Source organism: Hippichthys cyanospilos, chromosome 4 (genome assembly GCF_059441005.1).
Source record: "Hippichthys cyanospilos isolate Australia breed blue-spotted pipefish chromosome 4, RoL_Hcya_1.0, whole genome shotgun sequence".
In the NCBI taxonomy this organism is placed as follows: Eukaryota; Metazoa; Chordata; class Actinopteri; order Syngnathiformes; family Syngnathidae; genus Hippichthys; species Hippichthys cyanospilos.
In genome coordinates this window covers 5,468,926-5,495,195 of record NC_142372.1, presented here as the reverse complement: position 1 = coordinate 5,495,195, position 26,270 = coordinate 5,468,926, and the positions used below count along the sequence as shown (strand labels likewise).

Here is a 26,270-nt window from a genome sequence, read left to right as displayed (position 1 = left end):
ACATGTCCATGTGAGGCCTTCTAGCTGGCCTAACTGGCGCCAACGCGTGATCTGATTGGCTATCGCAACTGTCACAAATTAACTATATGTGCCCCATCACTTAAAATACAGAGATGCCTGCACTGTTGATTCTGAAGGCCTCGCGCAGATTTCATACAGCCTGGCGACACAAGTTAGCTGAATTCTGATTGGATAACTCTAACCTAAAACTACAACACTGGAATGAGCGTAACCGAATGGATATAATATGACATGAAGAGAACAGAATATGGAGAATAATATTTCATAATCTGGCACATATGATGTTTAAAAATAGCAGAAGTGGAACGTTTGCATTTATAGCCAAGCAATATTCTCAACGATGACGAAGATGAAAAAAAAGAAAAAGCAGGAGTGGCACTGCCTTCATGTGTTGACATGGAAGTCTGCATGAAGGCCAGGGGAACATCAGCAAGACAGGCAAATGAGGACAACACAAAGAAGTACACAGCTGCTTTTGTGCAGAGCAACAAAAGAGGCTTTTGTTGCTTTAGAGTTTGGACAGAAGAGATAGAGGAGGGACCCCCCCCCACCCCAAATAGACAAAGTAAACACGCTGGAGGAGGCAGGGAGCAAGGGTGGTGCTTTGGCACGAAAAGATGAAGTGGCTTCATTTAATTCCTGCTAACTCCAACCACAACAGTGAAATGTGAGCCTTGTTATCTTTCTATCTAAACCAGGGTTAGGGCTTCAAAGTAGGGATTTTATCGGGTTTGGGTTTCAAAGTATGGTTTAGAACTAAAGGTTGGCATTTTAATCGGGTTTTAAGATAGGAATTGGGATTCAAAGTAGGGTTTTAAACGAAAGATAGGGTTTCAAAGAAGGGTTTTAAACTAGACTCTGGGCTTCACAAAAGGCTTGACGCACAGATAGGAGTGCAGAGTAGTTTTTTTTTTTTTAATAGGAGTTTAAAGTGGGATTTTAACCTATGACTTGGGCTTCAAAATTGTTTTAAACCATATTTAGGGATCTAGAGTAGGGTTTATACATAACAGTATATATAAACAAACACATACACACACTACGATTTGGACACTTCCGGTCATGACCACTAGACGTCAGTGTCCACATCGCGTTTTATTGACCTTGGGGAGTCAAAACGCATAGTAGTCTAGTAATTTTAGCACATGCTTGATACAGCTGTCATTCAAAGTCAGCAAATAAAAGTATGTGCATATGTGCATCAAAATCTAACACAAAACATGATGTCATCCATAAAAAGTACTTGAGTGCTTGCTTGGCACACATGAAACAAACATTCGTGCCATCCTCACATAATGTAAAATGACTCACAGCCCGGTTGTCCTCGTCCAATGGAGGTGGAGGGATTTGCGCTGGGATGCTTTCATCCCGCCCACTCATCGGCACCACACCCTGTTTCCATTCAAAAACAGGCGGATTAACAGTCGAAGAGTGGCTTCCATACGAGGGTAAATTCCACAGTCCTAGATCCAGCAGAGGGTGCTGTGGTAAAATAAACACATATTTTGCATTTGATACAAAGTATTTGGTAATAATTACAGCCCATTGAATACTTGTGATTCATTAACCAAGGGGCAGTGTCCTACCAGAGTCGGCAGATAACGTGTGAAAACATGCTAGTATGTCAATTTATTAATACATGTTTTTACTGAGACGCACCAGTGCATTTCTTATTATTTAAGAAATGCATCCCATATTTTTTTTACTATTTCACGTCATTGCTATTTCTGGAATCCCTGCCTCATTTCATGGGATTACAATCCCAGTGTGTTCCATTAGTTTGTGTTCTAGCGTGACAAACCAAGGACATTCTAAAGTGAAGCATACTCACTTCCGTCCATTTGTCACGGTGACGCTTTGGGTTCAATTCATATTAGCCACATGGCAGATTACAAACAGGATTGTTTGGGCCATGACAAATTCAAGCAGGAAGCAAGAAAGGGAGGGGGTGTGGGTGGAGCTTAATGAAGGTGCACAAGTGTGCCTGGGCTAAATTTAGCCAATAGCTTTGCCGGGGTGGAGCTAATCCGCTTTGCGCTGGAATTATCTAGCCTCGGGATTATAAAGAGCTTTGTGCTTCTACTCTCTGGAATGATGTCCCATTGCAGACTGTACCAAATGACCTGTTGGAATGGGGTGGGTCATCATTGTGCATCCAATGACATCAACTGTTATCACTTAACACGCCAGACATGCTTAGATTTCGGAGGACATATATCATTCCAAATTGTGTTCTTGTTTTAAGGTCTTAAAATCTTAAATGAAAACTTGAACAAGTAAACGCTCCCTGTTAAGTAAACAAAGCTCTCCAAAACAGTAGATTTGTTGAAATTTTACTTTTCTTTGTTTTTTAACAAGAAGAAAGACCTTCCTCCCAGTGTCAACAGAAGAAAGTTGAGTGGACATTTTAATTGTTTCCTAAAGTTAACAGTTTGAACAAGTTTTTAAAAAGGCAGGTGTCGATATCCGTCAAAATGCCAAATCGGGGCAGACAACTGGGCCACTAAAATTAGTCTACCTTTAATTAAAGGGTAAGATTTGAGTTGAGTTTAGAGTTAAGGTTCGGACTATTTAATGTATTTATGGCAAGTTAGGGTTTTTTTTCCACAAATCTAATTGACAAATAGGGATTATTTTCTACCTTGTTTGTCTTTCACTTAATTTTATCCTAGTTTTTCTTCCTTGCTAAGAGCCAATCACAGTCAGATTACTTTGCAATGTGCCTATGGTTTATTTACCTAATTGGTTACTGAATGACGTCGCCTCCTTGCATGCAGAAAGGCATCCCAGAATGCTTTGCTCAACTTTGTGCAAGCGATTTATTCGTTCAAGTCATATTTAACAAGCAAAATAACACAAAAATTTCTGAATTCTTCCTCCTAAACATTGCTTTTTACTTTAGGCCTGTACACTGAATATGATGAGCAAGATTGTGGACAGTATGCATTTCAGTTGATGAAACCAAATGACTTCCGAGCCATGATTGGCTACCTCAATGAGAACGTGTTGCTTGTTTTCTTCTAATAGTAGCTGCAGCATACTTACAGCATGCTCTAGTCATTTCTGTGTGCATGTATGTATGACAAACCAACGAACAGTACAGACCTACCAACAGACTGACCACCGTTATGTGCACACAGAGAATCCAAATGAGACAGCCACTGATGTCCTGAGTCCTTTTAATAAGAGATGTCAGCAGTTTGGGATGGGTGTCACAGACAGGACCGTACCATTAGTTCACGTAGGAGGGGGGGTCGGACTCCTGTGGGGATGATCCCGAGTGAGGCAGGGTGGGGTAGGGCGGAGGGGGGTGGTTGTCGTATCGTGAGTTTGGATCCTAATCCCTCAGGCTTGACTGCATCACGGTCTCGGGATAAACTGACATGTCAGCTTTGGACATATGAAAATGCCCCTTGGAACTGTTTTTTTTGCTCCGAAGAGGTTTAATGGAAGGCCCTGTTTGGTAAGAGAACTTCACGAATGACTTTATTGTACCTATCCACCTGAGGAAGTTACCAGTAATCAGTTTGTTGTAGTCTAACATGATCAAACCAACAGGATGAGTTGCAGTTGTCGCCCAACTAAGCCTCCATGTTATTTCCGTCAAGACTAAAATCTCACTTATGCATCCTGATGGATGCATCCTTACATTTAGTACTGCAACTATGGAAATTATAGTACAGTACAATTCTGTTCATTTAAGTGACATTAAGTTACCAGTTAAATGAGTTTAACAGCTGTGCGGATATCGCCGACGTTTGTCCTTTGACTTGGTAAGGTCATCTGAGATTAAATACATACAATTTTTATTTTACTTGCACGTAAAACCACTTGCAAAACACCAAAAAAGTCATTGCTAGAAAGATTACATATTTTAAGAGATTGTTGTGTTTTGCCTAAAACACACAAGCAAATAAAGTAGCCCTTTTTTAGTTACTGAAATATATTCTATTTTAAATACTTTTAATTGGGTCTATGCTACTGAATTTCCCACTGTTTAAATAAACTTTTAAACAATTAAAACAATAATTCAAAAAATATCTGCCCAAAAGTTTAACACTGGTATCATGAAATTCATTAACTGAAAAGACAAGCAGTCATGTAAGTAAAGAAACAAAGTAACCACACTTATTAAAAACACATAGAAATATACAATAATGATTTTGTAGTATTTCATTTTGGCTTCATACATTTTATCTGTAAATATAAATTCAATAATTACTTTGTTAGTACTGTAACAACAAAACAATTTAGAATTTGAGTCATTTTTATATTTTTGTTGCACATATTTTATTGTGTTTTGTTGTAGTTGACTTTTAATCAATGAAGGCCGAATATGAAGATGAATTGTAAGGCAGTTGCATTTTTAAGTGCAAAAAGAAGTTTAGCATTGTAAATAGCAGGGATGTTCAATACCACTTTTTTCAGTCACCAATACCAAGTACTGATACCACTAGAACCTTCAATTCACTAAATTTCCCCCAAAACCAATGAGAGATCGTTTTCAAGAACTAAACATTCCGATATAGCTAGTATAACTAGTACCAGCTGTCATCGCAATTACCTTGAAAAATAGTTAGGAGTTGGCTCAACACCAATACGTGGTTTCATTATTCCAAAATAACACACAAAACAGGATAAACATTCATTTTATAATATTTTCATTCAAGTCACTTAATGCATTACCGGTGTCACTTGAAGTACTAGTCAACAATGACAAAATTGTTCTATTTTAGGTTCAACATGCGAAGGTCATAGTGTGCCATCGCAGCTGCTGAGGCCTCGGAGCAGATACCCAGGCGTCTCGGAGCACTAGAAACCCGCGAGGCCGCCGGATCGGGACCAGGAGGAAAAAAATGAACGACCCCTATCAGAACAACGTCAACCAGCAGGTGACCGAAACGGGCGAGTACACCTATAGCCAAGATGGCGGCGGGCAGGACGGGTACCCCTACCAGACGGACTACCCGCCCCAGGAGGAGGACGCCGCCAGCGACGCCACAGAGGGCGCCGATGAGGACGAGCAGATGTACGAGGGCGAGTATCAAGGCGTGCCGCATCCTGACGAGATCAAGGAGGCCCGGCGGGCGGCGCGCCTGGAGGCCAAGCGGAAGGCCCGGCTGGCCGCCCAGCAGGAGGAGTATGAGGAGGACAACCTGCCCGAGCAGTACGAGACCATCATGGAGGACTGCGGGCACGGTCGCTTCCAGTGGATGCTCTTCGTGGTGCTGGGCCTGGCGCTGATGGCCGACGGCGTGGACGGCTTCGTGGTGGGCTTTGTCATGCCCAGCGCCGAGAAGGACATGTGCATATCCAACTCGGACAAGGGCTTGTTGGGTGAGTTGCTGGAGAAAGAGCCGCATCTCACCAAGACTGACCGCCACTAACAGTTGCTCGAGGTTTATTCATGCCATAATCAGTCGGTCAGTCAGTCAGTCAGTCAGTTAGTTAGTTATTAGGGGGCTGCTTGGTTCATATGTATGTTAGTTAGTTAGTTAGTTAGTTAGTTAGTTAGTTAGTTAGTTAGTTAGTTAGTTAGTTAGTTAGATGCTACTCCATAAAAAGTTAGTTAGTTAGTTAGTTAGTTAGTTAGTTAGTTAGTTAGTTAGTTAGTTAGTTAGTATGGATATATCTGTTTTATTGGTTGTTGATGCCACATAAGTGTGTTGAATGTATGTATGTATCTATCTATCTATCTAGTTAGTAACATGGGTGGTTAATTATAGTTAACGTTGCTTGCACGATATCTTAATTATGGTTCAAATGAATAGTTGGCTGCTTGGATTATTAACTTTATGGTAAAGTCATATTTAGAATGATTTTATTAGTTAGTCTGTTACTAGGTATTGAGTCCGTTAGAAGTTAGTTGTTTCCTTGGATTGTTAGTTAGTTAGTTAGTTAGTTAGTTAGTTCGTTAGTTCGTTAGTTAGCTAGTTAGCTAGTTATACACAAATTCACCATGTTTCTGTTTGTTTCTAGATAACCATCAATGTATTGATTAAAAAGCAATCAATAATTGGTGTCACGGAATTGAGTTGATGTGATACACCTCAATTTGGAAACTAAAGTCTTAGGCAATGGCTAAGTCTTGCCTTGGTGGTAAATAGAAGTTACAGTGTGTCTTTGTTGCATGTGTAATGTGAATGTTGAAACAATATTGAGTATTTTTAGATGGCAGCTTGTATATCTTTGGTTTGAAGTATTTCTCTCGTGAAGAACACTGTGTGTTTTTAGTATCAGAATCAGTATGCAGTGCAGGTCCAAATCACGGGGAAATTACGTCTGTCCCTCCTCCTGCAACAGCAAATGAAAGCCTCTCCCCTTGTTCCTCCGGCCTACTGCACAGATCCAGTGTACATCATTTCATCTTAACAACAGGCTCCAGGGATGCTGTAGTGTGGGAGATGGATGAGGAAGCGGGAGGGCATCGCATCCTGCCTTCGTGTGTGCGTGTGAGCACGCCTGCGGTGTGTGTGTGTGTGTGTGTTTTTGTGGGCTAATACAAAACATGTCGCTGCAGTGGTGGAGGCGAAGTGCTGTCAGACATGCTTGGAGCCTCTTATGCTTGTGCGGGTAAAGCGGGAGAAAGGCCTCGGTGTAAATGAGATGGCGGCATCTCGTTTGGGCAGTGCCGAAGGCGAGCGGCGGGCCGCCGGCAATGCGAATATGAATCATATCTGCAGAATGATCCACTTTGATTCACACTCATGCTCCTCCAACGGGGGCACAGATGGCATTCAGAATAACAATTCTTTGCTTTGTCCTCCTAATGGACCACATGATCAGTTCTTCATTGGACTGAGTTCTTTTCTTGACTCCTTACCGTGAGGATTGAAAGGACGATCCAAATTGAAATGAGTTTGAATGCTTGACTTTTATCATCAAAATGATTCTTATGTGCAACAGCTTTTGAAATGCGTGTCAAAGTGTCTGTTTAGAATTCTGTTTGGATAAGGTCATGAGTTAGTCCATTGGTTAGTTTTCTGGTTGGTTGGTTTGGAGCTGGTCAGTCTGTCAGTCAGGTCAGTGGTCAGTTTGGGTGGTTAGCTGGTTTATCAAGCAAAAGTTATCAAAATAACCATAGTTGGTAAGTATGTGGATGGTTGGTTGGGTAGGTGGCTAGCTAGTTGGATGGTGAGTAGTAAAGTAATTTGTTGCTTAGTTGCTTGCTTGTGTTGTCGGTTAATTAGTTGGTTGGGTGGGTGGGTCAGTGAAGGCTTGGAATTAGTTAGTTAGTTAGTTAGTTAGTTAGTTAATTAGTTAGTTAGTTAGTTAGTTAGTTAGTTAGTTAGTTAGTTAGTTAGTTAGTTAGTTAGTTAGAGTGATAACTTTGGATGTGTGGTCTAACCCTAACCCTTGGTTCGGTTTGGTAGTCCATTCTAAGGTAGTTGGTTGTCTGCTTGGATTGCTAGTTAGTTAGTTAGTTAGTTAGTTAGTTAGTTAGTTAGTTAGTTAGTTAGTTAGTTAGTCAGTCAGTTGATCTGTCATTAATCAGGTGTGTGGATGGTAGGTTAGTCAATCATTTGGTTAGCTTCTACACCCCTGATCTAGGTATTTTGCATTTTGCGATGCAGAATCCATCCAGCTGATCACAAACAGCATCAAGAAAATGGCACAGAAAATACAAAGTTTGCAAGAACTGGATGCATGTATTCGCCATGTATTCACTATCAATCGTGAAACAATGGAGCACCAGTCATGTAAAAGCAGTTCCTTTTTTCGAAACGTCTTCACTCTGAGAGAACTGAGGTAGGCCAGGATACACAGGATGAGGCGTGCGGAGCGCCGGACTACTAATCCACAGGGAAGGTGCACACGAGAGCTCCACGTGCCGTTAAGCTGTTTATGGGCATGTTGTATTTAGGGCCTTGTAGTAAAACGGAGCAGGTTGGGAGGCAAGAATGACTAGAAGGTCTATTAAGTCCCTCCAGATATATAAAGAGCAAGTTCATAATGGTTTGTATCTAATGGGCAGCGCGGCGGGTCGTTCTTAGAAGCTGTAGAATAATGGCTCAACTGGACTTGAACACCTGCTGACCGAGTCGACGCCATTAACAAAATCTTAACGGCGGCGGAAAAAAAAAAACATTTGCCTGAAGCCGACTTCAACGTTTTATGAAGCTGACCTTTATTTTTTATTTCTGCTCAATGAATATTCCGCCATCTTGATCGCTAGCGTCAACATGAAGTCAGTCTCTAAAAACACACTTTAGGAAATCAAATGAGACTTCTACACAGTGTTAGACGAGGAAAGGGTGCCCCCTAGTGGACTTCAGACGTTTTTCTATTGCTGGCCACACGTACACGTAAAGTGACATCTAATGAAGTCCGCTACGAAGCTAATAATGCTCACTTTTAATTGGCATAGGGACAGATTGAAATGAAATAGGATGAAATGAAAGTATAACACGCATAAATATGTTTTCAAGGTATTTCAGTATACATTGTCCTGTTATTTGTGTAATGTAAAAACTAACGGAGTCTAACAGGAACTGCAATGTAAACAGTGGATTTGTTGTAGTTTTGTGTCTTGTGTCATTGTTTGAAATATTTCAGTTTGTGTGTGGTCAACTAATATTAAGGATGATTCGATTATCAGTCAGGCCGATGATCAGCACAGATATTCTGCATTTTGACAAATACTGTATCTGCATTGGCCCAAACGTATGCTTAAAGACATTCCAACAAAGAGTTTGAGTTTTTGCTTTAATTTTGATGCTAATATTGTCCCTTTAACTGAAAGATCCACCAATCTCAATACAACATTCAAGTTTTGCTTTTTAAAACGGATGATTGAAATAGACTTTTCTTCAAGGTTATATTTTGGGGGGAACCTACCTGCACTGTTATGCCACAATGTGTAACGCGGTGTAACCATGTCTGTCAGGCTTGCTGGTGTACGTGGCCATGATGGTGGGCGCGCTAGTGTGGGGTGGTCTGTGCGACAAGATGGGGCGCAGAAAGTGCCTGATCTACGTGCTGTCCATCGACCTGCTTTTCTCCTTTCTGTCGTGCTTCGCTCAAAGCTATGGTTTCTTCCTCTTCTTCAGGTTCTGCTCTGGTTTTGGGTGAGACGCACACACATTTCACTTCATTTAAATTCACATTTGCATGTACCAAATGTCAATGTCATTACCGTTGACCTTTACCGTATATAATCCACAATTTTCACCATTATTTGAATTTATGTTCGCAATGGCATTCTATAGGATGCAATGAGCCATTTTTTGATGATTAGCTATTAACCTTGAATGGGATATAGGAGTGCTCAAAAGACACCACTCACATGTTTTCTAGAATCGGAGGCTCCATCCCCATCGTGTACACGTACTTCACCGAATTCCTGCAGATGGACAAACGTGGCGAACATCTGAGCTGGCTCTGCATGTTCTGGATGTTAGGAGGCCTCTACGCCTCCTTCACTGCATGGGGGATCATCCCCCACTATGGTAATGTCCACACAACACACACATACATTTTTGATATGAAGAGATTTCGGTGTGAAATGAAGACAAATTGAAATTTTAATAACAGGATTGTAATTGTTCTGCAAGTGGAAAAAAAAGTCCCAATCACCCACACGGGCATGGGGTGAACGAACAAACTCCACAAAGAGAAGGCCAGAGCTGGGGTTGAACCCAAAACCTATGAACTGTGAGGCGTTTTTAACCACTCGTCTTCCGACATAATTCAACATGAATTCCTTGATGCCAAATACAGTAATACACAGTATTCCTAATAGCTTTAATGCCACCCTGTGGCAAATTATGGCATTGTAGGAGGAGCACAAAAAAACTGAACAGGTGAGCATTTCAGATTATAGTTGAGGGCAAATTCCACAAAAAAAAAAACAACAACGAAAAACCCCAGCAATGTACTAGCCCACACAGCAGAGGGCCTCGCTGTACCACACGAAAGAAAAAGGGACAAGGAGCTCTGGCAGGAGGACAGACATTTTTGCGATTGCATGCAAACTCCAACTTAATACTTACTATGAAATGTCATCCATGTGCTGCCAGGTTGGGGCTTTGCCATTGGCACAGAATTCCAGATGCACAGCTGGAGACTCTTTATCCTGGTGTGTCTCTTTCCCGCTCTGGCTGCTCTCGTCGGGGTCGTCTTCATGCCGGAGAGTCCACGATTCCTCCTGGAGGTCAGAAACATGTCCTTATTAGTCTCCTGCTTTCCATTGTTTAATGCTGTGGTTCTGAACCTTTTTTCAGTGATGTACCCACTTTGAAAAAACAAATCATTAACTTGACAGGTAACGAGCGGTGGCACGTGACAAGTTGCGTTGAACCATTCTAGTATGGAGGAGAATCTGACTTTTTACAATATGAAATTGAACATAAAATGTGTTTTATGAGCTTATATATTTTTGAAACAGATCGTTAATTCAACAGTTTTAAAGGATTTTTGCATGTTTGTTTTATTTAAAATCTCAAGTGTCCCCGAAGTTCCTTTAAGTACTCGCAGGGGTACTAGTACCCCCATTTGAGACCCACTGCTTTAATGTTAGCTGAAAATCGCTTCCTTTTATTGAGACATTTTCCGTCTAAAAGCAACACACCATCGCTATGCCAAGGTAGCGAAAGCTCGCTAAGCCGTCAACCGAAACGGCGTGCACTCGCGGTTGTAGTCCGGCACATTGTCAGCCACTTAACCACACGCGGTGTTATTATTGGCTTAGTGTGTGACAGCTGGGCCCCGAATGCAAACACTCTTACACAACTGCATACCTGGTTGTAGCGTGGAGTGTAAAAATAGAGCATAAATGATCGGTGATGGACATAGTCGTTTTTGTTTGCCGAGCTATCAATCACAGAGAAATTTGTGGTTCCTGAAAAAAATGTTCCAGGTACAGTCTTTGTAAACGTACTGCTGTGCAAAGCAAGGGTACACTTTAATCCCTCCATTTCCATTGCAGTGATTAATTTTCAGTGGTACAAAATACTTTGTTTTTGAAAAAAACTTTAAATATGATTCAACTGTAAATGTAAATAATTATAATGAATTTGTTATTTTGACAAAAACTAAATCTAGCTAATTTGGGTGATTTCAGAGCGCCCGACATGACGAGGCATGGATGGTCCTGCGCCGCGTTCACGACACCAACTGGAAGGCCAAAGGCGAACCCGAGAGAGTCTTCACTGTAAGTGAAAAACTCCTTGTTTTGGTTTTCTATACCACAATTATGCTTAAAATATATATCAACAAACACAAGTCTTTATAAATGTTGGATTTGAATTTTAAAATGTTATTTCACGTTAGGATTTTTTTGTTTTTAAAATCCCAATATAAAATGACAGTAAAAAACAACAACCTAACAGAAATGAACAGACTTCCAGATTTTTCAATGTTAAATTTTTTCCGATTAAAAACTTGAGAATATCATGGTCAGATTCTGTCATTGCTACACAGGTGACCAACATCAAAACGCCGCAGACGCAGGAGGACGAGTTCATAGAGATCCAGAGCGACACGGGCACCGCCTTCCAGCGATGGACCGTCAGACACATGACCATGCTTCAGCAGGTCACTAACGAGTCACTGAGGCTCCTCCAAAATCAGATCTCCTCCTCACACTAAATAGCACTTCCTTTCTGTGAATCAGGTGATGGCGAACATAATGTCACTGTCTGCGCCAGATCTGCGACTGCAAGGCCTCTTCTTGGTCATCGTATGGTTCTGTCTGGCTTTCAGGTACTTCTAATGAAGTAGTTTTTAAAGCAAGGTCTGGTCTCACTCGGCAGCCCCGCAATATGATAGTTTAAGGTAAGTATTTGAATCTTCTGAGCTTCAAAATGAAATGATAGAAAGGATCTATTCTCCAAAGTGATAAACATTTTTCAAAGAGTTCTAATTTTGTATCTAATTAAAACTAAAGAAAGAAAAAGGATTACTCTAGCAGGTGTGAAATACATTTTTGGATTGAAGACTTAAATTTTCCAAATTACTCTCATAATGTTTAGGGGTCCGATTTATCAAATATTCTCAATGAATACTTTAATCTAGCTAATAATTTAAATAAAATAACAATAACAAGTGGGGAAGTGAAAATGTTGGACGTACCTTTTTTTTCTGGATTAAATTTCACTATTGTTACATACATTTTTATTACTGTCATTATTTTTAAGTTAAAAAAAAATTTGCGCCCTCATTCCACTTGACATTAAAAAGATAATATTAAAACTTTATCCTGTAAATTGTTTATTGTATTCTTGTAAATCTATGTCACGTATCCCTACAAAATTCATGGATGTTATTGCAAAGATGAAAACGTTTTATACTTGGAAAAATGTACCTTTATTTTGATAGCATTGCATTTTTTTTGTCTCTGTTGTCGTAATTTCACAATTGTTATCATCATGCCTGTGTGTGTTAAGCTACCATGGGCTCGGAGTGTGGTTCCCCGACATGATCAAGTACATGCAGTTCCAGGAGTACGAATCCAAAGTGCGCATTTTCCACCGGGAACGTGTGGAGCGTTTCCACTTCAACTTCTCGCTGGTCAACCAAGTGCACCGGGAGGGCGAGTACATCCACGACAAGTATGTTCAAATCATCCGGAATAATGTCGGGGCGAGAACGCACGGGAGCTGATGTGAACATGGCCGCGTGTGCGTACTGCTTTTTAGATTCGCAAACATCGAGATCAAGTCAGTCAAGTTTGAAGACTCTTTGTTTGAGAACTGCTATTTCGAGGACATCAAGTCCACCAACAGCTTCTTTGAGAACTGCACCATCAAAAACACTGTTTTCTACAACACAGGTACATGTCCAAACCTACCTACCTGCTCACCTATAGAATTTACATCATGTGTACATTCTCTATCTCAGTGGTTCTCGAATGGGGGTACTAGTACCCCTGGGGGTACTTGAAGGAGCGTCAGGGGGTATTCGGGGGGGTAACTAAGTTAATGATTTATTTTTGTGAAGAGATCTCTACTGTAGCCCCAAAACAGGATGCTTGTTCTGTGAGGAATTTTTTTTTTTTTCTTAAGAACAGGTCTGACGCTTTATATTGATTATTTTTTGGTGGAAAAATATGTTTAGATAATTAAATTATTTCTTTTGACAACATATTTCTAATATGATCCAAAAGAGGTCACTTTAGGTTGATTATTTTTTGTGGATTCATAAAAATGAAGTTTGAAAGGGTTTAAAATTTAATAAATCAATCAGTGATGGCATGTAAAAACGCTTTGCAATGGTTAAGGGGTACTTGCCTGAAAACATATTTCACAGTGGGTACATTACACGAAATAAGGTTGAGCACCACTGCTCTTATCTTATAGTTAGCAAACCTGGCAACATCAAATGTAGTTTTTATGTCACTTCAGTCGTTTTCTATCTTTTTATCACAGTTATTTTACAGTGAAAGCTGGCAAACAGTCAATAGTTTTCTTGCCTTTAACAACTCTGAAATATCGTCACTCACCAGATCTGTGGCAAGAGAAGTTCAAAGACTGCCGCATGGAGAACACCACCTTCCTGCACCCCAAGAAAGGCTGCCACCTCAACTTCCAGGAGGAGAATGACATAGTCATTTACTTGGTCAGCTTCTTGGGCAGCTTGGCGGTGCTGCCGGGCAACATCATCTCTGCGCTCTTTATGGACAAAATAGGACGAATCCGTATAATAGGTCAGTCTCTTGTATCAAGCCATATTTCCTCTAAGCGGTACAATTCAGTTTGGTTCATGAGAAATGCCAAAAAAAAAACGGTATAATGTACCAAACTGAACCGAACTGTAGCACATGGTCGAAACTGAGAAAAAAAATACTGGTACTTTCTTATCTTATCTTTCTAGGTGGTTCCATGCTGGCGTCATCAGCCTGCACCTTTCTACTGCTCCTGAGCTTCAGTCAAGGAGCAGTTATATGTTGGCAGTGTCTGTTCTACGGCGCTAGCGTGGCAGCTTGGAATGGACTCGAGGTTATTTCTGTGGAACTGTACCCGTCATCTAAAAGGTAGAGTCAGCATACTTGTCACTTAAACACATTTGACACCATTTGAACCAAATTAGTTCATCTTGGTCTCGTCAGACCACAGGACACAGTTCCAAGAATTCACATGCTAAGTTTCTCTGTCTTGAGTAAACTGTTTCCTGGCATTCTTGTGAATAATCTTCCGAAGCAGCATCCTTCTTAGATGATAGTCATGCAGATCAATAATGTGCAGTAATGGTCTGAGAACTTACAAGGATGACAAACAAATTGACTGGTATTGAGTTAAATTGTGTTGATTTGGTAGTAGTTAGGTACTGTAGTTAGGGTGAAAGTATAGTATTGTACTTCTAACTACCTTTGCATATTTTTCTAGCTTGAATGGCTATTAGCTTGTTTGCTAACATGTCTGTCGAGTTCTGCTTATTTAATTATCAAGACACTTTTTTATAATACTAGTATTGAGGAAAAACTATCTTTGGAGGAAATGAAGGGATGTTAATGTCTTTGGTTTGACTTTTCAGAGGCACAGCGTTTGGCATTCTTAACGGAATTTGCAAGTTGGCTGCAATCATAGCCAGCTTCATCTTCGCTGCGTTCGTGGGCATCACCAAGATCATCCCTATCTTCTTGGCCTTCTCGGCGCTCGTCTGCGGGGGTCTGCTGGCGCTAAAGCTACCCGAGACGCGGGAGAAGATCCTGTCTTGAACGGAGCCAAAGGTCTTTACCTGCGCCAAGAACGCCACCGCCATCTGATCACGGCTAACCACCTGTCATATGGGGCAAATGCCGTGGATCCAGGACTGAATGTTTTACATTGCCTACGTGGACCTTCAATTTCTGTTCCTATTATGATTCACAGGCCTGCCCAGACCGTGTATAAAAGTGAAATTAGTGTTTTGTCTTTTCTCTTGTATTTTTCTCCATTTTCAGTTTACACATTCACATAGTTAAATCATTTGAGTCCTGTGTTAAAAAGACAGCACAGCGCTTTAAAGGTGATGTACTTCCTGGCGCCATGTTGTGCTTTGGAAAAAGCCAAAAGTTTCCATCAAGCGGTACACCAGCGTCTCACAGTACCAGGTATCAAATACATTTTGGGTACCCTTTGTCTGAGGTACATTTGAGGCTCGACACAATGTGTAGGAAACAACATGTTCTCCATTGTGTTTACTGTGTGGCCTTCGTCTTCTATGTTCAAAGTATCGGCGGCTAACACTTGGCGTTTACTTAGCATTAGTGACAAAAAAAAACAAAACAATTATTGGATTAGTCCTGCAAAAACTGCATAGACATGTTAGTCAACATAAAAGGGCTAAAAAATTAACACAAATATTTGGCCATTGTTTTATCCAAACCATTGGTTGCCGTGTAAGCGGATCAATGTGTTTACAAATTGATGTCCAAAAATTCGAACAAAATAACCAAAATTTACAGAAGTTGGGGTTTTCTGTTTAAAATGTTCCTGTTTCTGAAAAATATGCAAAAGTTCTTTTTTAAACAGTGTAAAAATGCTCGGTGCCCATGAAAAAAGAAAAAAACAGAACAATATTTGATTCAGTTAGACTTCTAACAAATAGCGAGCACATATGTGAAAATTTGTTGTTTAATTCATTTGAAATTACGCAATCTAATGATTTGTTCCTTTGTCATTTAGGCATTTTTCTTTTGGGAAATCAAAAGGATTTGAGACAAACTTATGTGTCCATCTGACAAAAACTAAGATTTTATGAATAGCTTTAAGTGTCCTAATCAGTGTTATCAAATCGGGAAAGAGGAAATAACAGTTTGAGATGCTACGAGTGAGTTTTTTTTTGACAAAAAAAGATGGAAAGTAAGATTCACTCAAACAAAAGAAACATGTTTTGTTTCTGAGAAAACTTGGTGTTCGGATGATATAATTTATTGTGATTTGATGGCTAATATGGTAGAAAACATCTGAGACACGCTCTAGTTCCACATAACTGCGGATAAAATTTTGAAACATTTCGCATGCTGCTACTATCTTGCGCAGTAGTTTGCGCATCTTCGGCTAGCTTAAACCAGATCAGGATTTAACACACTAAATTTACTGCTTGGTGGAAACTGTGACTACAAACAATTCACACAAAAGTGTAGAAAAGTCCTGTTTATTTCGCAATTGTGTCCTGTGTTGACAAGTCCTTTTCTATATCATACATAGATTATTTTCTGTCAAAGAGTTTAGTTGAAGTTGTCTGACTTTCTGGATTTTCTCCCCAAATTTGGATCAGGTTGTGTCTTGTAGTCCCAATGTACCGATTTCCTTTCTAACGTGCGTGTTTTTTCATGGGAATGACTCCATTTTGTGTATTAGTGTTTTTTTGCTATAATGTTCTCACTGTGATGTTGTTGTGACTGACAAAGAACATTCTTAAACATACCTGCTGCGTTTCTGACAACATGTGTCAACATTTCTGAGGAGTGTGTGACTTTTTTTTCTTGCCATGAGTGTGCACATGTGCGTGTGTGTGTGTGTATAAGTGTGTGTGATTTTATGTCAACAAAATGTCCAATGAATAAAATATTTGTGCTTGTACATAATGTAGACCTGGGTAAACTAGATGTAATATAGTACTTTCATGACTTGAATAAAGAAGAAGGACATTGGTTCAATACTTTGCTTTTAAGTTATTATTGGTTATTTCCTTAATTATTGGCCAGCCATAAACGCCATTGCCCATTCAGCTGGAAGTTAAAAAAAATAATAATATAAGACATATAACAGCGGAAGCAATTTTGCCAATTGTTGACAACAATGTCACAGTTGCGCAGGGCTCAGCGACCAATCACGGTTTACCTTATTTCTTAATCTGATCATGTGATGCTTGTAAACTAAGTGATCGTTCTTTACATGCATGTACAAACCTAAGTAAAATGCAATGTTTGGAATTGTGTAGAAATAAAATGATTTTTGTGTCATTGTCAAATGGCTGTTTGCTAGCAAATCCGTGCATTAGACAAATAAAAATAACTCGGGGATATTTAGTTACACAAAAGCAAAGCAGCAACAAAATCGTACTATCTAATAAATTAAGCTTAGCGAACTGTCACATTTGACTTGCTTAGACTTGTTCTCGCGTGAAATACATTTTTCAAACAAAATTCTGATTGTGGGTGGTATGATAAACATTGAATAAAATTAGCATCGTTACTGACGAGAAAACGCAATATCTGTATAATATGGTTTGGAAAAGTTTAGTATGAGGGAGCTGTGTATCAAGGGTGGGTTTTCTTGCAGTTCTATGTGCGAAAACATGTCAGCACACAAGTGTGAGCTCGCACTAGTAGGAAGACATGTTTACTCTGACACATTTCTGATGATGATGAGTCCACCATCTTTACCAACATTCACTCCCATGCTCACAAAATATGACTGTATATAATCTCCCTATTAGCTTTTTTTTTATTAGTGTCTATGTCCCCCTGTCACAATTAGAGTAAATTTACTGTCCACCCCTAGATAACCTCCCTGCTCCAACCTCCTTTCACACTTGAGGTGTTCAATGTGGCTCCCCCAACGACACCTCACCACCCCCACTAACAAACATAAGCACACATTCAAAAAACTTACAGGGTTGCATGAATAACTGCGTGAAATGACACGTAGATCGGAAAGAATATACCAATATTTAGAGTAAATGCCCATGGGAAAAAAAATGAACACAATTTTTTAAATCTTTTCACTTTATATATGTTTAGGAATTCAATGCTATCTATCTATCTATCTATCTATCTATCTATCTATCTATCTATCTATCTATCTATCTATCTATCTATCTATCTATCTATCTGTCTGTCTGTCTGTCTGTCTGTCTGTCTGTCTGTCTATCTATCTATCTATCTATCTATCTATCTATCTATCTATCTATCTATCTATCTATCTATCCATCCATCCATCCATCCATCCATCCATCCATCCATCCATCCATCCATCCATCTATCTATCTATCTATCTATCTATCTATCTATCTATCTATCTATCTATCTATCTATCTATCTATCCATCCATCCATCCATCCATCCATCCATGTTTACATACGTACTATATATGTATGTATACTGTATTTTAATTTTTCTGTGTTGGACCTGAGGAGGGTCTAAAATTGACTAGTACAGATTTTTTACAATTACAGTACCAGCATTGAATGCAATGTCCATGGGGAAAAAAATATAAAAGAAAAGTGAACACATTGCCATTGACTATAAAATGATAATTTACTATGGTGTCATAATTACTATTACACTATTTTATGACTATTACGATAAAGACCAGTTTGAATTCATATTCGTCTTAGTTTGTGGAGGCCGAAGGGTCCAGACAGGTGGCGGGCAGCCCAGCCTCAGTGCCTGCTGTGGGTGGGCGATGACCCCCGAGAGAGGTGCCAAAATGCCCGCCACACTCCCACAGCCTCACCTCAGCCGCAGTGCATGGTCGGGTCGTGGAACCATGGGTTCAAGCCCGGTTCGCTCTGCCCTCCACTTGACACAGCAACTGCCTGATGCCCCTATTTAATCTTCAGCGGCTTTTAGCAAACAAATACGATCCCTTCAAGAAGGCACTAGAATTCATATTTGTGTACATTGCTTTGTTTTATACTAATAATTTATGCTGGATCAACATCACAATTTCATTTACAGTACAAACAAATCCATACAACAAATTATGAAATATATTTTTAACATTCATCAAAAGATGAAATCATTCCCTAATATATATATATATATATATATATATATATATATATATATATATATATATATATATATATATATATATATATATATATATACATCCCTTTTACAAAATGTTCCAAATAAGAAATATAGTCAACATTACTCCTAGCAAATCGTCCAATTCAGAGAGAAAAAAGCCGCACAGTTGAGTGTTGTCTAAACAAGGAGAAGAAATGGTCAGAGAGTGAGGTTCTCACAGCTGAGGTGTGAAGTGACACCTTGGGCCTCATTTCTTCTCATCAGCGTGAATGCCTCACACCTCAGCTCACTACATCATCATCATTACGCACTCATCATTCATTATATGTTATCCAGTATGTGGTTATTCAAAAACTGTAAACGTTTTTGGTCTAAAAGTTCAAAGTGGATGACTTAGTGAAGAGTGGGGAAATTTCCGTCACTGTGGAGTCATTGTTATATTAACTTTAGCATTTATGCTAGGATTAGCTTGCAACATTGCCTAGGCAAATTAAAAAAGGATCTAAATGTTTCGTTATCTTCATGTTACTTTGTTTTCTCGTTCCCAAAAACTTTTCCAAAAGTGAACACGGCTAGCATAGTTTAAATGTTTATTTTGAGGCTAAAATTTGTGTTTTTGTGACGATTGCCTTGCTACACAGTCCTGTTATCCATCCAAAAGTTAAAACTGCAGAACTTACTCAAATACTACTTTTTGGCTAATATTAGTAGACATATCAATGCTTAGGAAACTGTTAACAAAATAACTGATTATTTTGCACCATACCCGAAGTAACTAGTTAATTACAGTTATGTTTACAATCCAATGTTTTTCTATTAGTCCTGCCCTACAGTTCACATAAATGTGTAACGCAAGGCATTTGATTTCTGTGGCATCTTAAGTTGGAAAGCTAGGGGGTACTATGAAAAAATATAGAGAAAAGTGCCAAAGAAGAAATAAGAGATGAAAATAAATGCAGATCAAGTATGATTTATTGTAACACCTTCCACCCAAGATCCCATCTCAGATGAGAAGAACTACAGATGAGCGAGAAGGAGCAAATGTTTAGAGAAGTGATACGTTTACGGTCCTGGTCAACATCTCGGGGAGACGGCAATTAAAAATGACATCATGTTATTAACGCCTGTCACAAATCAATCGTTTCTTTGGCTCGATTATCACTATTAAAACACCGTGAATTTTATGCTCTACAGGTGCAATTCAATTCAACTGAAAAATGATGTCGTCATACACGACTAAATAAGTATATAAGATCTAGCTAATGCACAGCCATTTTTAAACTTCACTGTGGAGGAGTTCATACAGAGGAGAAATCTGAAGTGTGTTTTTGGAGATAGGTTATGCTAGAGAAACTGATTTAGCTAGCTTTTCAAACGATACAATATTTGCAAAAAAAATAATCTTTTTGGGTACAGTCCAGTCCATAGAAACAAAAAATGTAAATGACTGATTTTCTTACTTGTCTGTGTTTAAGTGAATGTGTATTAACTGTATGCCAACTTCATCATTTTTACATGTATATTGTACAAGTGTTTATCAATGTGCAGTAATCCTTTCAAAGAAATAATGAAATGACATGAAAATGAAAAGTGTAGCAGTTATGCTCAGTTTTTTTTTCTGATGTGGCTAGATTAAGCTATGAAAACAGGTTAGCTAGCTAGTTCCGTACCACTCCTTATGTTTTCTTTTTTTTTTAACGCAGACTTCCAAAAAATGTGAAGTAACTAAAAAAACAACAACAAAAATGTTGTTTTTGAAAGCTAATTTTCACATTTAACCCCCCAAATAGTCTTGTTTTTATTTAAAGCTAATTTTAATGACACCGGTGAGTGGCTCAGAGAATGGATCAAAGCTAATGGGTTAGCTTGCACATACTTTTTTTTTCATTCATTAAGTTGTGTTCACTTAACCCCTTCAGAGCGAATGTGCGAGAGCGGCATCCCATACAAAAATATCGGGACATGTGCCAAACTCATCTCTGCTTAACCAAAGCCCCAAGTCCTAGAAAGAGAAGAAAAAGGTGTTGATTGTTATGAGGAGGAGTCAAAATTCACACCTCTGCTCCTGCTGCTGCTTTTCCCAGCCATGGTCACTCTGTCGTGTGTGTGAGTGTGTGTGAGTATGCGGTGGTGGGGGGGAATGTGCGGAGGTGTCACTTGGCACCTTCTGGACTCCGTCCTGGACTTTAAAAAGACTGCAGCTTGGGAGCAGAGCAGTCGACAATCCAAGTCCTGCTCTCTCTCTCGCAACATGGCCAGCAACATGTCTTCTTCCTCCATGCTTGAGTACAGCCTGCACTACCAGCAGTGGTTCTCCGACTCGGACTTCTCGGGAATCTCCTCGCCGGAGACCCTCTCCCCAGACTCGTCGCCGTCACCTCTTCTTCACAAAGCCGGCAAGTCGGGATATGCTTCCCGCCTTGGCGTTGCCTCGCAGGGAAAGCCTGGGAGAGCGGTGAGGGTCCGGAGTAAGCAACGCGAGAGTGCCAGTGAAAAAGAAAAGCTGAGGATGAGGGACCTGACGAAGGCTCTGCACCATCTGAGATCCTTCCTGCCGCCCTCGGTGGCCCCCACGGGCCAGACCCTCACTAAGATCGAGACCCTACGCCTTGCCATCCGTTACATCTCTTTCTTGTCAGCGCAACTCGGGCATACCTCCTCCTCTTCAACATCCTCCTCTTCTTCAACCGGCTCACCGTATTACTACGCCAGCCCGACCCCGCAGGTCCCTAATGACATGTACACGCAGCAGTGTCAAGGCCAGGAGACAACGTTGCATTCTGGGAGCTGTAGTTTTCCTCACATGTTGCCGCCGGAAGGCTCCTCTTCCTCCTCCAATCAGGTAAAGAGGATAATCACCTAAAAATGATTCTATCTATCTATCTATCTATCTATCTATCTATCTATCTATCTATCTATCTATCTATCTATCTATCTATCTATCTATCTATCTATCTATCTATCTATCCATCCATCCATCCATCCATCCATCCATCCATCCATCCATCCATCTATCTATCTATCTATCTATCTATCTATCTATCTATCTATCTTCCAACCACACATCCATCCATCAAAACACAATTTTCTGTTTTTAAAACAGGTTGAGTACAACAAGTACTACTGGGCTTGACAAGATGGCTGCCATCCAATGACGACTACTGCCTCACTGTGAATGGACTAATTTATATTTTTTAAGTATTTCATACGTTTTGTATTTATGTGTAAATATGACTATGTGGAATATGCTATTTTTCTATTTTTTGGGGGGGACACCACTATTTATAATAAACTGGTCAAAACAATGCCAGGTTTTGTTCTGTTTTCGTTTGAATGAGAAACAGGTCTTGCAAATTGATAATAATTATTTCTATGAAAAAGGTATTATCGATTTAATATAATAAGATAACCGATTTTTTTAACGAACTTGTGTTTGATGTAATTTGCAAAAAAACTGCTTACAAAAAAAATCTAAAAAATTAAAAATACAATTACACATTTAAAAATGCTGCAACGGAAAAAAAATATATTGAAAATTAAGTAACATAATCCATTGGCAAATACAAATGTGATTGAATTGTGAGGCGTGACCAGTCCTCGATGTCTCGCCAAAGGTCTGAAAATGAATGATGGATGGATTGGAAACCAGTCCACTAAATCAGAACCTCTTCTCAGAGTTGAATGAACACATCAACAGTGTCCTCTGCTGGATGTTATTAAGTAACGTACCACATCCAGGCTCGAGCGATAGATTGAAGGCAATTGAAAAGAATATTTGAAGTACACAGTATTATATGATATAATATTATAGGATATCCCAAAATAATGTCAAAGCAATATTAAACAATTTGAAAGAAAGAAAGAAAGAAAGAAAGAAAGAAAGAAAGAAAGAAAGAAAGAAAGAAAGAAAGAAAGAAAGAAAGAAAGAAAGAAACCACATTTTTGCAAACTTTTTCTCACAATTTGATTGGGCAAACAGTTTCTCATTATGCATTACTTGGGTTATTATAAATTCTCCTTTTCATGAAATCTGAGCAAGCAAACGGTTTTTCCCCAGTGTGAATTTTTGTGTGCCTGAAATCAAATGTGAATTTGCAGTGAACCATTTCCCACAAACTAAGCAGGCACGGGTTTGTTATGAGTGTGACATGTCTTATCACCTTTCGAGTGTTCATCTTGATCATCGACGATCAATCAGAAGTGTGGGATGTGATGTCAGTTCCAGATGGTGGAACCAGGAGGAAGCATGTTAATTTGGACAGACTGGCTTCTCCTCTTTTTTTAATTTGGACATACTGTGGGCTCTGCTGCTGCTCAAGACCAAGATCTTCTTTGAGGTCTGCAGAACAAACGATAACAAAAGTCAAGTTTTGCTTAGTCAAATCTCATCTTGTGACTTGCATGTTTAGTGTTGTTTGTAAAAGTAATGGCAACGTTATATTTGCAAAATTAGCTATATTTGCGTAGAGCGATGATGGAAAATAATCTCAGTGAGGTTTTTTTTTCCTAAAAAAATTGCAATGTGATTTCCAGCCTCATATTATTATATCTTTTTAATCAAACTATCAATTAATCCATCTTTATTGCAATTAACAAAATCAGACTGTATATGTGATAGGATAAAATGACAAAGGCAAATGAAGCATAAATTAATTTGAAAAACAGTTTATTTCTGGTTTAAACTTCTTATTTTGACATGTAGTCAGAAGCATTCCCCAAGACAACATAACTGCTTCTCAAGTGTGATGTAAAAATGCTATATATATATATATATATATATATATATATATATATATATATATATAAGAAATTAAACAAAAGTGGCTTTACCACTTCAACAAATCCACCTTTACAAGTTGCATAAAACACGACGATTGGTATGTATAAATAGACATTAAGTACATTGTAATTCTTAAACAGTTATTTACATCAATAAAAAAACTACAGTGTACATAGCCTATAATACAAATAAAACTTAGCGAGCTCCAGTCAGTAACATCACACATGCTAAAGTGTCAGAATATAGTGTACCTGCATATACTGTATGAGATAATATTTTCTGATTGAAAAAATAGCAGCATGCATTAAGGGTGTCAGTGTCTGTGTGACACGTTTTATCACATTGCAATTATTTTGCAAATGCAATTTATTGTTCAGCCCTAATTGTTACAAACATAGTTTTAATCAGAAGTGTATCTTTTATATAGTTTATCCATGCCAATGGAACACAGCGAAAAGGCTGAAAAATACTGTAATGCTCTTCCGATGGATGTAAAAAACGGAAAATGGTACTTGACGTACCGTTTATAGCGCCACAAATGAAAGCCCACAATAGAGTGAATCTACAATAACTGAACCGTACAACCTTGTGCTGTGGAAAAACTGCCACCTGAATAGTACAGCAGCAAAATCACCAAAATATGGACAATTATAGAGAGTATTATACTGTGTATTATATGTCTATAGCCACGTTTATCTTTCGAATGACTCGGCAATTAGACGTGAATGACACTGTACTCAGCTCATTCTTGTTGACATAATTTACAATGGTAAAAATCTGCTCCACTGTGTAAGTGTATACTTTCAAAGGTTCCATTAAATTGAATCTTGCACCATAAAATGAAAAATCAGACAGTTGGTTTGACAATGTTTTTGCGTGTCTTTCAAATCTTCCCTCTTATTAATTCTCCCCCCTTAAGAAGCCTTTCAAATACTCCACATACTCAACAGAAAAGGGGGTTTTCCGAGGCATGTTTTTCTATGTGACTTGTTAACTCTTTCTTTCTTGAATATAATTTACCACAAACTGAGCAGGTATAAGGTTTTTCCCCAGTATGTGTTCTTGTGTGTCGGTTTAAATACCTTTCGGAAGTGAAACCTTTACCACATATTAAGCAGGGGAAAGGTTTTACTTCAGCGTGTGTTTCCAAGTGAGCTGTTAAATTGGCCTTTCTCGAGAACCTTTTCTCACAAACGGAGCAGGAAAAAGGCCTTTCCCCAGTGTGTGTTCTTAAGTGCACCTTTAAATCTCCTTTTCTAGAAAATCTTTTACCACATTCTGAGCAGGCAAACGGTTTCTCACCAGTGTGTGTACTTGCATGCAGTTTTAAACTTATTTTTGCGGGGAATGTTTTACCACAATCGGAGCAGGAAAAAAGATTTTCACCAGTGTGTGTTTTGAGGTGAGCTGTTAAAGTACCCTTTGTAGAGTATCTTTTCTCACATAACGAGCAACCAAAAGGTTTTTCTCCAGTGTGGGTTCTTGTGTGCCTTCTTAAGTTTCCTCTTCTAGAAAATATTTTACCACAAACTGAGCAGGCATATTTTTTTTTTGTATTGTGGCTTCTCATGTGTACTTTCAAGGTTGACTTAGTGAAAAAAGTTTTGTCACATTGAGAACATTTTACAGGTATGTTGTCAATGTGACATGACATATCACCTTTCAAATGTTCATCATTATCGTCATCGTCGTCAGAAGAGTGAGACGTGATGTCATCACTATCTGAAAGTGGAGCCAGCAGGCCGTCTGATGGGGATCTTCCACAGTGGTCTCCATCACTTTCTTCACTCTTCATGCTGAAGTCAGTCAATGGAAACTTGATTTCATCCTCCTGCTGTTCTTCTTTTATATAAAGAGGCACCTCCTCCTCCAATTTTATCTGTTCATCTTCTGGGGCCTGCTGCTCAGGACCAAAATCTTCTTCTTTGAGTTCTGCAGGACACAGGAAAACAAACAAGATTTTTATGGATGGATGGATTGATTGGATGGATAAAGGTTCAGTTGCAAAGATTCGTAAGGAGGGTTGAATTTTAAAAAATGGTATATATATATATATATATATATATATATATATATATATATATATATATATATATATATATATATATATATATATATATATATATATATATATATTGTGTGTGTGTATGTATGAATGTATATACGCGTGTGTGCATGTGTGTGTAAAAACCTGCTCCATGTAAAAAGGCGAGTCGAGGTTCCAATTTGAAAAGTTGACGTTTTCGCTCGTTGTCCTTCTTTGTTACACAAAATGCCGCCTTGTATTCTGCTGTCTTTTTTGCTCGCATCTTAACGCCACAATTAGAACACGTTGCGCTCTGTCTTTTCTGCGTTGCAAACAGCTGTGTTGTTGTTAGCGGCTAGCAAACTAAGCTAGCCGGAGGGGCTTCTCCGTTCGCCCAAATAAATTGACCCAGACACAAATACTTAATTTACAATCTTCTAGTCCACTTAAGTAGAGACGTACTATGTCGAGACTTCATTACTTCCCGTAAAAAAAATACGAGGGATTATTAGGTGAAACGAGTGGGCAAACCATGATCGTAGGATAAACATATCTGCTGTGCGCGTGCGCAACAGATCAGCCATTGTCGACAGCTCGCTACGGCAACTCCAAGTGAACAAAACACGTAAGTACTACCAGAACTTTGCAGTTCGCATGCGCATTGTCTTCTTGTTTGAGAAAATGAAAATAATGATAGGCCAACAATTCTTCAATTAGGTTTCAATAGGGTTTAATAAAGGTGTTTTATCCAACCAACATAT

The 26,270-nt window shown here is 39.1% G+C and overlaps 3 protein-coding genes and 1 long non-coding RNA gene across 12 annotated transcripts; 2 read left to right on the top strand and 2 right to left on the bottom strand.

Annotated features, from left to right (window-relative positions):
* Positions 1-589: 589 nt before the first annotated feature.
* Positions 590-16,605, top strand: sv2ba (synaptic vesicle glycoprotein 2Ba). 2 transcript variants are annotated; one of them, XM_088413108.1, is made up of 13 exons: positions 590-688; positions 4,758-5,358; positions 8,909-9,089; positions 9,319-9,470; positions 10,041-10,174; positions 11,084-11,173; positions 11,443-11,556; positions 11,636-11,724; positions 12,408-12,572; positions 12,660-12,793; positions 13,466-13,666; positions 13,834-13,993; positions 14,494-16,605. In XM_088413108.1, exons 2-13 carry the CDS (start codon positions 4,878-4,880, stop codon positions 14,675-14,677), a joined length of 2,085 nt encoding a protein of 694 aa, XP_088269234.1. In that variant the 5' UTR covers positions 590-688; positions 4,758-4,877; the 3' UTR covers positions 14,678-16,605. The 2 variants fall into 2 exon arrangements, with proteins under 2 accessions (XP_088269234.1, XP_088269232.1); XM_088413106.1 differs by lacking the exon at positions 590-688 and adding an exon at positions 3,346-3,484.
* Positions 7,545-14,096, bottom strand: LOC148424398 (uncharacterized). Its single transcript, XR_015865371.1, has 4 exons — positions 13,463-14,096; positions 10,014-10,168; positions 9,308-9,364; positions 7,545-9,079 (listed from the first exon to the last, which is right to left on the bottom strand). It is a non-coding gene; the product is annotated as an uncharacterized LOC148424398 (long non-coding RNA).
* A 3,052-nt stretch (positions 16,606-19,657) lies between the features above and the next one.
* On the bottom strand, positions 19,658-26,092 carry LOC148424395 (uncharacterized). Of its 8 annotated transcripts, XM_088412417.1 has the most exons (6): positions 25,675-26,092; positions 25,143-25,415; positions 21,507-23,042; positions 21,359-21,432; positions 21,222-21,291; positions 19,658-21,147 (listed from the first exon to the last, which is right to left on the bottom strand). In XM_088412417.1, the coding sequence occupies exons 1-3, from the start codon at positions 25,790-25,792 to the stop codon at positions 22,894-22,896; spliced, it is 540 nt and encodes a 179-aa protein (XP_088268543.1). In that variant the 5' UTR covers positions 25,793-26,092; the 3' UTR covers positions 19,658-21,147; positions 21,222-21,291; positions 21,359-21,432; positions 21,507-22,893. The 8 variants fall into 8 exon arrangements, with proteins under 8 accessions (XP_088268543.1, XP_088268538.1, XP_088268542.1 ...); XM_088412412.1 differs by having other exon boundaries at positions 21,222-21,432; XM_088412416.1 differs by having other exon boundaries at positions 19,658-21,291.
* Positions 20,861-21,983, top strand: LOC148424396 (mesoderm posterior protein 1-like). Its single transcript, XM_088412424.1, has 2 exons — positions 20,861-21,545; positions 21,807-21,983. Exons 1-2 carry the CDS (start codon positions 20,955-20,957, stop codon positions 21,834-21,836), a joined length of 621 nt encoding a protein of 206 aa, XP_088268550.1. The 5' UTR covers positions 20,861-20,954; the 3' UTR covers positions 21,837-21,983.
* Positions 26,093-26,270: the final 178 nt, after the last annotated feature.